Source organism: Heliangelus exortis, chromosome 8, assembly GCF_036169615.1.
Source record: "Heliangelus exortis chromosome 8, bHelExo1.hap1, whole genome shotgun sequence".
Classification (NCBI taxonomy): domain Eukaryota; kingdom Metazoa; phylum Chordata; class Aves; order Apodiformes; family Trochilidae; genus Heliangelus; species Heliangelus exortis.
This window is the reverse complement of record NC_092429.1, coordinates 28,669,089-28,681,667: the sequence shown is the minus strand read 5'-3', so window position 1 is coordinate 28,681,667 and position 12,579 is coordinate 28,669,089. Positions and strand designations below refer to the sequence as shown.

Sequence of the window (12,579 nt, the reverse complement as noted above, 5' to 3'; positions counted from 1 at the left end):
CCACCAACCACTCAACTTGACAGCACATCTTAGGGAAATGCCTAGAAACACAGGAAGGTGTGGTTTTGTCTTGGGAACAGAGTCCAAAAGGAGTCCAAGAATGCCTTTGGCACTGGAGACAAGGGGAAAGGGATGGCCATTGAGGAGGATGCACAGAAAACAGTGTGAGACAGCTGTCTGAGGGTAATGGGGTGAAGCTGACAGCCAGGGGACAAAAGTGACAGCTAAAGAAATGCAGTGGGAACCACTTCTGAAAGTAAAAGGGACTGTTCCCACACAGCACTCACAATTCATTTATCTACATGCATAGGCTTCAGGACCAAGTATCTGAGATTGCTGGGAAGTTCCTGAGAGCTCCTACCTCCCATCAAAGGCAGCAGAAACAAATGGGACTTGACAGCAACACTAAAAACAAGAGAGCCTGGACACGAGTAGGGGAACCAGGTTAGCTTGATGGAAAAAGAAGAAACTTTTTTAAAAAACAGGAGAGCATTTCTTTTTCTGAAGTATCCAACTCAATCCAATCCAATGCAAGGTTGTTTTTATAATCCTCCCAAATCACAGGTTGTGTGGGTTTTTCAAAGTTTTCTACTCTGATATACACAGATTTAAAATTTACCTTTGGCCAAACAATCTGGTTTAGCTGCTATGGTCATGTGTTGGATTGACAGTTGTACTTGATCTTAGAGGTCTTTTCCAAACTTAATGATTCCATGATTCTATACATGTCTAACATTAGAGAAATCTCTTGGGAACATAGACTAGGAGATATTCTCTCCATGTTTCACAAACCTGGTCTACTATATCTGTGATGCATTTTTCAAGCTTGCAAGCACAGGTGAGAGTTTGCCATGCCATATTTAGTAAATATCTTGTATGGTTTTTTATTGTGATTCTAGATTTGGGTGACAGAGAAGGAAAAGCCACTTCCAAAACAATTCCCACATTTTCTACCCAAGGTTATTACGCTGCACCTTGACTTCCTGCTACCTTCACTCCCAGCAAAGCAAGGAGAAAGGGGATCCTAGTGCATTCCTCAAGGCACTGGAAGCCAAGTGTAAGTCACTTGCCTTTTTCTGCAGCTTTTTGTTTCTAATAGCTACTTAAATCTTTGCAGGGGTGGGTAGCACACAGGGAGAGGTTCTTTCTGCACTCACCATGGTTTGAGTGTCTCACACAGTCCCCCAGCACGGCGCTGAACTGCCTCTGAGTTCCTGGCTCCTGGAAGCAGTAGTAGCTGTGTTGGGAGAAGGGCTGCCACAGGTAAACAGGGAATTCCCTTGGGAGCTGAATGAAGGCTTGAGCAACCTCCTTCTCAGTCGACCCTATAGAAAACACACATCTCTGTTTGAAATCTGCAGATCTCTTGGCTCTTTTCCATGACAGAACTGTTAAAACAACTGACCCGTGCTAGCAGGGAAGCAGAAGACATGAAAAAAACAAGTCTCCTCTCAATCCAAGCAATTTGGAATGGGAGGGACACAGCCAGGATGGGAAAACTCATCAGGCACCAGCCACCTCTGAACATCATACCATAAGGCCTCTTGTTTTGTATTCAAGGTGGCCACAAAGTGCATATTTTTTGTTAAATTTTGAGTAAACTATTTAATTGGATTGTAGCTGCTAGGGAAAAGGGTTTCATGTCAAATAAGTTAGGGGGCAGCTCTGGTCTTTTCCACATAGAGACCATATGGAGCATGTGGTCCCTGCCAAGGAAACTGTCCCCAGAAAGTCTGCTGTGGATTTTCTGAGCCTGGGAGATCAGTTCCACTCCTGATCTTGGTCATCACTGAACCTCATCACTCTCTCCAACTCCCTGAAAGGAGGTTGGAGCCAGGGGGGGGTTGGGCTCTTTTCCCAGGCAACTCTCAGCAAGACAAGAGGGCACAAGAGGTCTCAAGTTGTGCCAGGGGAGGTTTAGGTTGGACATTAGAAAGAATTTCTTTATGGAGAGGGTGATCAGACACTGGAATGGGCTGCCCAGGGAAGGGGTGGATTCTCCATCCCTGGAGATATTTCAAAAGAGCCTGGATGTGGCACTCAGTGCCATGGGCTGGGAACTGCAGTGGGAGTGGATCAAGGGTTGGACTTGATGAGCTCTGAGGTCCCTTCCAACCCAGCCCATTCTATGATTCTATGTGGTCTTCCATATGGAAATGAACTGCATTAGAGGGTGCAGCAACAGCTTCCCTGCCCTCAGGGTTTCCAAGCAAAACTGTAGGATGGCCTTATCCACTGTCACTTCAAGATCTCAAAGATGAAGCAAGGAAAGAATAAAGGATCTTCATTTTCCACCTGCCCTGAGTCACAGTGCACAGGGATGCTGCATGACACCATCTATGGACCCAATATTGTCTCTGAATGCACATCCAGAGCCCTACCCACAAGAGGTTCATCTCAGGTGGTTTTCAACATCAGAGAGATGGGCCATGTAGCTGAGTCTCTCTTTGTGAAGGGAGAGCCACAGGAAGCCCAATGCAACCCCAACTCCTAAAGAGCTGTGGTGACACACAGAGGACACCACCAGGCACTGCTGACCCTGATGACCCTTGGGAAAGGGGTTCAGAGGGACACCTCCCAGTGCTCATAATTTTAAGTGGTATGAGACAGGGCTTAAAAAAAACCCCAACTCCTTGTATACATGTTGCCCTTATCTCTTTCTTTATGTGGCATCCCATTTTCCAAATCTGAATCTGCAATATGTGATCCTCTCTCTTAAAGCCTCATTTTTCTTCATCTTTGTAGAGTGGGGTGGGGGTAGGGAGAACCACAGCAGTTCCCATCCTAGAAACAACAAATTCAGCAGCAGCAACCTTCCTGCCCTCTCTATGGGACTTATCACCAACTGTGAGTCAACACAGGCAGCTGGCATCTAAAAATGGAAACAAATAAACCAAGAATATTAACAAAGCTTGGGAACAACGGTGATGTGGTTCCTGCCACCAGCTTCCAACTGCTTTGTGCCAGGATGCTGGGAGGAAGGAGGAGCTAGCATTTGTATCAACATTAGCTCATGGTATTTTCTGTGTGCATCCAGCCTGGAGCTGTGTTTTGCCTGAGGAAACAGGCTGGGTGCATCTCCTCTTGCCCCTTTCTAGCTCAAAAGCCCTCCCAGAGGAGGTCTGCATAGGGAACAGAGCCTGTGGATAGGGATCCACTGCCTGTGGATTGGCAGTTCAGCTTGCAGCAGGGTTTACCAGCAGGACTGGGAAAATGTTTATCAGACAGCAAGTTGTAATCTTCTTCTGAAGTCAGTACTTTGCCTCCTGCAGGAAGAATATGATACTTAGGGCTGGCTCCGTTCTGGTAGGCCTGGAAAGTCAAGAGAGAGGGAGTTAGAAAGAGATTTAAGGACTTAAGATTTAAGGATTTAAGGGAAAACAAAAAATGCACAATTCATTGACAAAGCTAATGGATAGGGATGTTCCCCAATGGGAATTTTTTTTTGTTAGACATTCCCTAGACATAACAAGTCTAAATCATCTTTAAATGTAAAAAATATCCTCTCAGTGTTTATCTGATGTGGTCAAGAGTCCAGGATATATGGCAGGGGAAAAGGATGGGGTTTCCTTCTAAACCCTGTTTTTTTGATTTGTCAGCCTAGGGGTAGTTTGACTACAGCAGCTACCAAATGAAAAGCTTTGCTGTAGTCAATATGCAGACACCCAAACCCTGCTACTTAAAATCCAACTGCAGAAGCTTGGGGACATATTACACTGACATAATCAATGAGAAGCATCTGAGGTGCTGTTAAAATGATCTGGTGGTTCTTGCAAATGTTTATTGCCACCACAAGGCACTTGGTTGTACTTTCAGCCTTCTCCATGAAGCTCCCAGTCAGCTTTGCAAGACTGGAGCTGCCTCTCCAAGGCCACCTTTTCACCTACTATTGCTTAAAGAAAGGTGGCAGCAGCAAACTCCCTTGAAATAAGTTTCTTTGGGTGTGTAGAAGAAGGTAAAAGGAAGAAGCATTTACCTCCTTAGTCTCAAAGCAACCCACAGTGTAATCATTTTCAATAACAACATATTGGTCCTTCCACTTCTTCAGATCCTTGGCAAAATGCAGCACCTCTGCCTCATACAAGACCTTTCTGGCTTCCTCTGGGGGCTGCAAAGACAATTTTTGACATCTGAAATTATTCCTGACCATTTGGAATCTTTTATGTCTAAATCTCCAGGAGATTGCTTGCTATGAGGGCTTTTGAGTCTTCAGATACAATGTGGAGTCATAAACACCTCTCTGATTTGGGCAGACACTATGTACACAACCAGATTCTTGTAGCCAGAGGTGAGGAAGCAGCAGAGCTCTGTCTTCCAAAAATAATTCAAGATTTCTGAGACTTAGGCATTCTTATTTATCTTTTGGTTGCCATGCTGTATGCAAGATGACTTGCAGATCATCATCTCCCACTTTAGAACACAGAATTTATTTTCAACTGATTAACATCAATTAAATATTTCATTGATGCACCCTAAGAGTTTTATTTTGAAATACTAAATTATTTCCCATTTCTTTGTAACACCTTTGCACCTATGTCCTTGTAAGCAATATGCAACTTTCTGAAAGACACAGCTTTTCTATTATCCCACCTTTTACATCCCACCTCATTGCTTTTGCACATCCATTTCAAATGCATTGGAAACCTGTGATTTCCAGAACTACTGAAAAATTTAGATTTCTATCTTCTTAATATCAAAGGCTGCTTCTCTGCATTTTCCTCTAACAAAGAGACATTTGTCTCTTTTTCTGTCTTTCTTTCTCTAATAAAAACAGCTCTCCATAGTTCACTTCACAGAGGGGCCATCTTCTTTATGGAACCCTGTAGCCATGGCAGAAAGGGTTAATTTCCTGCATAAACTTCTGCCCTAAATGTATGATCTTTGCACCAAGACTCCTGCAAATCCTTGTAATCATCAGGAAGCAGCTAGTTTTGTCCAGCTCTACCTTGGTGAAACACATGCTTTGTACCACAAACTTGCCTCATGGTTCTTTTCATACTGAGACAACCAAAGAAGATAAATTTTCAGAAACAAAATTTAAACTTACACCCAAATGCAACTTTTCCACCCAAAACCTAATTGAACCAAATCCAACATCTGTACTTGCAAATCTCCTCTGTATACATGGGTTACAGATAAGAAAGTACACACATAGAATGTCCTAGATACACATTTATTATGTGTTCAACTATGCAATATAAGAAGCTGAAAGAACACTTCTGTACAGTGCTCATATATAGAAACACTTAAATAACTGTAAAAATACCTTAGGTTTCATTTTCAGAAGGTTTGAATATCTGTAATGCCTGTTAACTTTACTTGGGGGAATGTAATACTGGGAAAACCAAGAAAACCAAGTGTAGTCAGTGCCTGAGACACTTCTAGCTCACGTTTTTCTTAAGTTACGACTACTAAATGTGTGACTTCATGAGTTAATGCATTAATTCTTTCATCCAGGAGAACAGAGCTGTAGGGGAGTTTGAGGATGGGCTCATGTGCCCTCCTACCTTGGTTTTTAGGAACCGGAACTGCGACTCCTGGTGCTGCTCCAGCTCATCCTGCACGTGCCTGCAGAAAGCCACCGCGTACTGGCGTCGGTAGTGGGGGCTGAAGGTTTTGATGACAGCCTCTGTCTTTCCTGAAATGCAAAAAGAGAGATTTCATGCCATTTAAATGTATTTAATATCCGTGGCTCCATAAACTGCAATGCAAAGCCATTGGCACCTGCAACCCAAAATATTGCTCAAGAGCACCAAGGGCCGCTGGCAGCACAGTGGATCAGGAGATCATAGAATCCTAGAATCCTAGGGGTTGGAAGGGACCTGGAAAGATCATCTAGTCCAACCCCCCCTGCCAGAGCAGGGCCCCCTAGAGTACATCCCCTAGGAACGTGTCCAGGTGGGTTTTGAATGTCTCCAGTGAAGGAGACTCCACAACCCCCCTGGGCAGCCTGTTCCAGGGCTCCGTCACCCTTACAGTAAAAAAATTTTTTCTGATATTCAACTTGAACCTCCTATGCTCCAATTTACACCCATTACCCCTTGTCCTATCACTGGTCACCACTGAGAAAAGCCTAACTCCATCTCCCTGACACTCACCCCTTACATATTTGAAAACATTGATGAGGTCACCCCTCAGTCTCCTTTTCTCCAAACTAAAGAGACCCAGCTCCCTCAGCCTTTCCTCATAAGGGAGATGTTCCACTCCCTTAATCATCTCAGTAGCTCTGCGCTGGACTCTTTCAAGCACTTCCCTGTCCTTCTTGAACTGAGGGGCCCAGAACTGGACACAATACTCCAGGTGTGGCCTCACCAATGCAGAATAGAGGGGGAGGAGATTAGGATTTGTTCAGCTGCTGCAAGAAACAAGGACAGAGGGAAGTTGCTCATTGGGTTTTGGATGCTGTTTTTCCTTCTAAGAGTGGGCAAAATATTCCCTAAATCAATTTCTCTATGAAAAAAAACACTATCTGCCTCTCTCTGGGAGATACTGCCACAGAGCTCTGAGTGTCAGAGACACGATAAGGTTTTCAAAGAGACAGAGATAAGCAATCCTGGGTAGTGTTTAGCCCTAATAGCCAATTTTATCCCATTGTGAGATTTAAAGCTGCCTCAAAGCTCCTACAGAGGATATTCCTAGGCTTGGGCACTGCAGTCTCTTTCTTGTTTTAATGTAAGCAGATGCTATCGTGGCAAGAAACACTGATCTTGTATTGTCTTGCTGTGATCAAGATTTCAACAGCAGCCATAACAGCAATAAACATACTGACAGGCTCATTTCTGGGAATCCCAAAGGAATTTACAAGTAATTAACTCATTAACCCTATGAAATAATTAATAAAGCTTTACAGACAGGGGAGGGAAGATAAAAGCTAAAGCCATGTGACTCGAAGAGTCAGTGGAAATTAGAAAGCTACAGCCTGGACTGTGATCTATATGGCATCCAAACTGTCCTGGATATTGGAGAGATCCCTTTCTTCCTTGTATTAAAACCCACAACAAAGGATTTTTCTGAGCATACCACAGAGAAACAGAATTTCACACCCCCGGCAATTTCGATGCTATAAAAACTTATTTTGTTCTGCTTGGGGGAAAAAAAATATATTTTTTCTTAGTAAGACAAAAAAAACCCAATAATTCAGTTCTCAAGCTTCAATTTCTTGGAGCCTTTTATTCAGGCCCTGAAGGGCTTAACAGGGAAAGCAGCAAGAAGCATGGTGGCCTTCAGAGTCCTGGAAAAAGCTGAGCCACCCACACACTGTGATGATGTCTCCAGATTGACAAATTCCTGCCAGCCACCCACCAGCACGACCACCAAAAGGGATTCACTAAGATTCACATGATGGGTCTGTGTTTTATACAATGAGCTGTGAGTCTGTAGAATCTGTGATGAAATCAGAGAGAGGTCTGGAGAGATTTGTCTTTTCAAGAATAGTCCTTGTAAAAAACCATGCAAAACTCTGTGGATTTGTGCTGACGTTATCACCATTTCTCACCAAAAGATGGGGTTTAAATGTCAGCACTACTCCCAGAATGTGCATGCCTTTTAAAATTCCAAATAATTTTAAATAAAATTAAAGAAAGAACAAAGCTGTTGATCATTATATCATGTGCATGGGATTTTATGGCACAAAGTGAATGGGATGCTTGGGTGTAGAAGAGCTATAGTCCCAAGATTTGCCACTTCTGGTTGCCTTATTTCTATTTAAAAAAAAGAAAAAAAACCCTGTGTGGCTGAGACTGCCATGGAAAAGCAGCTCTCTAAGGAGTTTGCAGAGATGGACAATCACAAAAGCTGTGGTAAGGTGTTTATTTCAGGTCCAGCTCCCATTTGCTGTTACTGTGGAACATCACCAGGCTGTCAGAGATCATTTCATCAGTTTGGGTAGCTGCAGTATTCAATTACTCCACAGCTCCTGATAAATACATTTATATTGCTGTAGTTTAGTGGATGTGCAAGCAGAAGAAAAAGCTACACATGCAAACCAAAAAGCCCTTTCTTTCTCCAATTTGATTTTCATTTTGATGCACAGAATGTGACCCACCTTGCAAGTCTGGGGACAACCTTGACACAACCTTTTATTCCAGCAACTCCTATTCAACCACCTAGAGAGAGGTGGGCTGAAGTTTTCTCCTTCTTAAGCATCAAGAGGACTTCTGCCCTCAACCAAACAGAAAAGCCCCTTTTGCCCCCTTCCAAACTCACACCATGAAACTTTTCCCCCCCAGAGCCCTGTCCAGCTGCTGGAGGTGACAGTTCTGCCCCATTTGCAGTCATTACACTAAGCTGGAGGGATGTCAGAAGGTCAGGTTAACTTTTCAGGTACAGAAGTTTTTCACAGATTTACTTCTGGGACAGCATCAGGTGCCAATCTGGACTCCAAACCCACCACTTTGCAGAGACCAGGTTTTTTGAGACCTACTGATTATAGAATCATAGAATCATACAATAATTTGGGTTGGAAGAAACCTCTAAAAGTCATTCAGTCCAACCCTCCTGCAGTAAGCAGGGACATCCTCAACTACATCAGATTGCTCAGAGCCTCATCAAGCCTCAACTTGAATATCTTCAGGGATGAGGCCTCAACTACCTCCCTGGGAATCCTGTTCTACTGTTTCACAACCCCCGTGGTAAAGAATTTTTTCCTAACATTCAATCTAAATCTACTTTTCTCTAATTTAAAACCATTACCCCTCATCCTATCACTGCAGGCCCTTGCAAACAATCCCTCTCCAGCTTTCCTGTGGGATTTGTGTAACAGCAGGACACCAGTGTTGCTGAAGCAGAAAATCCATTTTAAAAGTAGCCTGCTCTGGGCCAAGGCATAAACTTATTCTCCAAATAAGGACAAAGCTTCCCAAAACCTTCTTTATAGCACTTTTTTTCCTTCCGGTTCCAGCCAGCTGTAGGATGTTGTTGGCCCCTGCTCTGATGGAGTTTCCTGCTAAAAGTTTGCCCCTATTTTCCACCATGAGTTTTTCTTTTTCAGCTTGCAGTGGCTGCTTCATCTATTACAGAAGACTCAGGACCTCACTTGACTGCTGCCTGCATCCTGCAATAAAAATTTGTGGAGGAAGTGGGACAAAGAACAAAAATTCTGGTGTTGGGAAAAAACCCCAACAATCCCAGGAAGTACCTGTAATTTTGACAAAGTCTTTTAATTATGCTTAAACCAGCTCAGAAGTGTCAACATTTCATAGATCAGCTTAGAGTACAATGACCAAAAAAGAAAGGAACTATGAGATTCATAACATGTATGTGAAAAACATGACATCAGCATGACTTCTATGTGCAGAATGTATTTACAATCAATTAAAACATTAACCAAGGAGCTAATGTTTCGTGCTGCTTATTAAAGTCTTTGCCCTACTTGTAGAAAAGGTTCATCATAGAATCATCACAGAATTTTAAGGGTTGGAAGGGACCTTCAAGCCCATCCAGTTCCACCCCCACCTGCCATGGGCAGGGACACCTCCCACCAGCTCAGGTTGCTCAGAGCCCTCTCCAGCCTGGCCTTCAAAAACTTGAGGGATGGATGGGGCTTCCACCACCTCTCTGGGCAACCTGTGCCAGGCTCTCACCACCCTCATGGTGAAGAACTTCTTCCACACATCTAATCTACCATCTTCTAATTTGAATCCATTCCCCCATGTACAACCTGACATCCTAAAAAGTCCCTCCCCAGCTTTCTTGCAGCCCCTTCAGGTACTAGAAGGCTGCAATAAGGTCTCCTCAGAGCCTTCTCCTCTCCAGACTGAACAACCACAACTCTCTCAGTCTGTCTTCACAGGAGAGGTGCTCCACCTCTCTGATCATGCTCTGGACATGCTCCAGGTTCTCTAAATTAGTATTTAAAATACTATTCCCTCTTAAAATGAGAAGAAAAAGAGTTTTTGAAGAGGTTGAGAGTGGCACTACATAACAAGCTAGCCCTTCCAGTGCTCAGCAGGAATAACAGCACTACCTGTGGGTGGGAAGAGAAGGACCCTTGGTCCATTGTTTGCTGATGGATCTTTTAAACTCTTTTGCTTTGCAGAACAGATAAAAAAAAACAAACATAATGAAAACCATAATGAATAATAGAAACTCTTCCCATAAAATGATAACATGGAGAGAAAACACTCCGAGGCAGCTGAAAAATGAGTTCCCTTAATTCTTTTCCAAATTTAGCATGGTTTGCTTAGTCAGAGTTGTTTATATGAAGCAAGGCCAATACTGGGCTGGCAACAACATAGCTCCATCCCATATAAATGTGGTCTGAAACCCAGCAGTTAGGTGGATGTTTATCCTAGGAGAATAAGTCATTTGACCATCTTTAGTAGAAGCTTGTATGCAACCAAACTTACTGACAGGAAAAGATGATAGTGATGGAGTGAAGGATTTCATTCAAATTAAAGTGGTGAGGTTCAATTCCCCCTTTACTGTGGGTTTAGATCCTGCTCCAGAATCAGCTCAGCTTGCTCAGCCAAGACAAGAAGCTCTCTGGTGGATCTGCCTCTCTTCCACATGCAGACGTGCTGCAAAGCACAGTTTGCACCTGACAAAGTACTGAAACCAATTATTTACTCTCAGTTTTGTTTTGTATTAAGAGACACTACACTCATGAAGAACTTATAATGCTGTAGCTTGGTGTGCACACACTGAATTTATCCATTTGCAATGCAGACACTGAATTGCACTGATAAATTCCCAGTTGGTTACCCAGAACTCAATCCATGGGAGAGAATAATAACCCATAGCAGCCCAGATCATCCTCTTTCTAAATCTCAGCAGGTAAGCAATCCTTAGCTGGTTAACCCAGTTTCTCTATAGAACAATTGGGAAAATCAAAGCTGTCTTTTGGGAAAAAAAATTAAAAAATCAGATTTCTTAGCAAGTTTGCCACGGGTGTGAAATTTGCTCCACCAGAAGTGAAGCACCTCTCTCAAGGCAACCTAAACAAATCCATGTAGACATGATAGACAGCAAAGGAGAAGCCAAAAATAAAAGGTCTTTTCCAGCCTTGTGGATGTCCCCTTCCACAATTTTACTTAAGCACTTAGCTCTTACTCAATTGCTTTGCTAAATGAGGCTAAATTTCACCCTGAGCTGCACAATTCTGCCATAGACTTCAATAGATTAATATACCTAGAATTTGCTTCATGAGCATCTTGTATTTCAGAGGGACTATGCAGACCTGAGTGAGACAGTGCTCCTACACTCTAAGAAAAAAAAAAAAAGGGATTGTTATCTTAAGATCAGCTTGTGATTTAACCATGGATCCTGCTGTTTTAAGCTAATTCAGAATACTGTCTCATTATAAAAAAATGCAGAGCACTAATCTTGCTTAAACACAGCCCATCTCTTGGGTCAGACTCAAAGACTCATTCCTACAGGCAGGTTTCCTTTCCCCTTTTCCCTTCCCTCCCAGACCGGGATCAAGAAAAATCTCAGGAAATGCAGGGAAGGGACTATGACAGCTTTGATCTGTGGTTAACCAGCATTCCCCTAACAGCCCATCTCCCACACCTGCTGTAACTTGAAACTCCCTGTAGGTACCTCAGTTGCAATCACATCATTTCCATGCTGCAGCATGGAAAGAGGCACAAAAGAGGCACAAAATTCCCTTCTGCTGCTGCCCATGCACAATGTATTTAACTGGGGCAAGGGATATAAGCTTCAGTGGGCTTCTCCCACCACGGGGTACACCTGCTCCTTCAGCACATGCACTTCATGGACAGACCTCCCTCCAGCTTCTCTGCATCTTTTCCCATACATGGTGTCACCTCTCCATCTCCTCTCCACTAGCATTACAGAGGAAACAAGCAGTAAACACCAGGGAACCCATGGCAGTGCTATCAACATCCTAAACACGTAGGGTTGGGGGCAGTGAGACAGGGAAAAACAATGGGAAGGATTTGAATTTTAACCTTGAAATGCCTAGCCAAGAAGGCCAATGGCATCCTGGGCTGGCTCAGGAAGAGCGTGGCCAGCAGGTCCAGGGAAGGGATTCTGCCCCTGTGCTCAGCCCTGGGGAGGCCACAGCTTGAGTCCTGTGTCCAGTTCTGGGCCCCTCAGCTCAGGAAGGAGATTGAGGTGCTGGAGCAGGTCCAAAGGAGGCAACTGGGCTGGGGAAGGGACTGGAGCACAGATCCTATGAGGAGAGGCTGAGGGAGCTGGGGGGTGTTGAGGCTGGAGAAGAGGAGGCTCAGGGGAGACCTCATCACTCTCTCCAACTCCCTGAAAGGAGGTTGGAGCCAGGGGGGAGTTGGGCTCTGCTCCCAGGCAACTCTCAGCAAGACAAGAGGGCACAAGAGGTCTCAAGTTGTGCCAGGGGAGGTTTAGGTTGGACATGAGAAAGAATTTCTTTACCCAGAGGGTGATCAGCCATTGGAATGGGCTGCCCAGGGAAGGGGTGGATTCTCCATCCCTGGAGATATTTCCAAAGAGCCTGGATGTGGCACTCAGTGCCATGGGCTGGGAACTGCAGTGGGAGTGGATCAAGGGTTGGACTTGATGAGCTCTGAGGTCCCTTCCAACCCAGCCCATTCTATGATTCTATGAGTCTATGGTGGGATTATACCCCCCCGTACAGAGCAA

General features: G+C 44.0%; 1 protein-coding gene across 1 annotated transcript in view; it reads right to left on the bottom strand.

The window, feature by feature from the left end:
- NIBAN1 (niban apoptosis regulator 1) overlaps positions 1 to 12,579 on the bottom strand; it is a 49,492-nt gene that overhangs the window by 25,593 nt on the left and 11,320 nt on the right. The window contains exons 2-5 of the mRNA XM_071751318.1: positions 5,508 to 5,638; positions 3,977 to 4,108; positions 3,198 to 3,312; positions 1,158 to 1,325 (exon numbers count right to left, since the gene is read on the bottom strand). Coding sequence (XP_071607419.1) covers positions 1,158 to 1,325; positions 3,198 to 3,312; positions 3,977 to 4,108; positions 5,508 to 5,638 — 546 coding nt within the window. The remainder of the gene's footprint in view (positions 1 to 1,157; positions 1,326 to 3,197; positions 3,313 to 3,976; positions 4,109 to 5,507; positions 5,639 to 12,579) is intronic.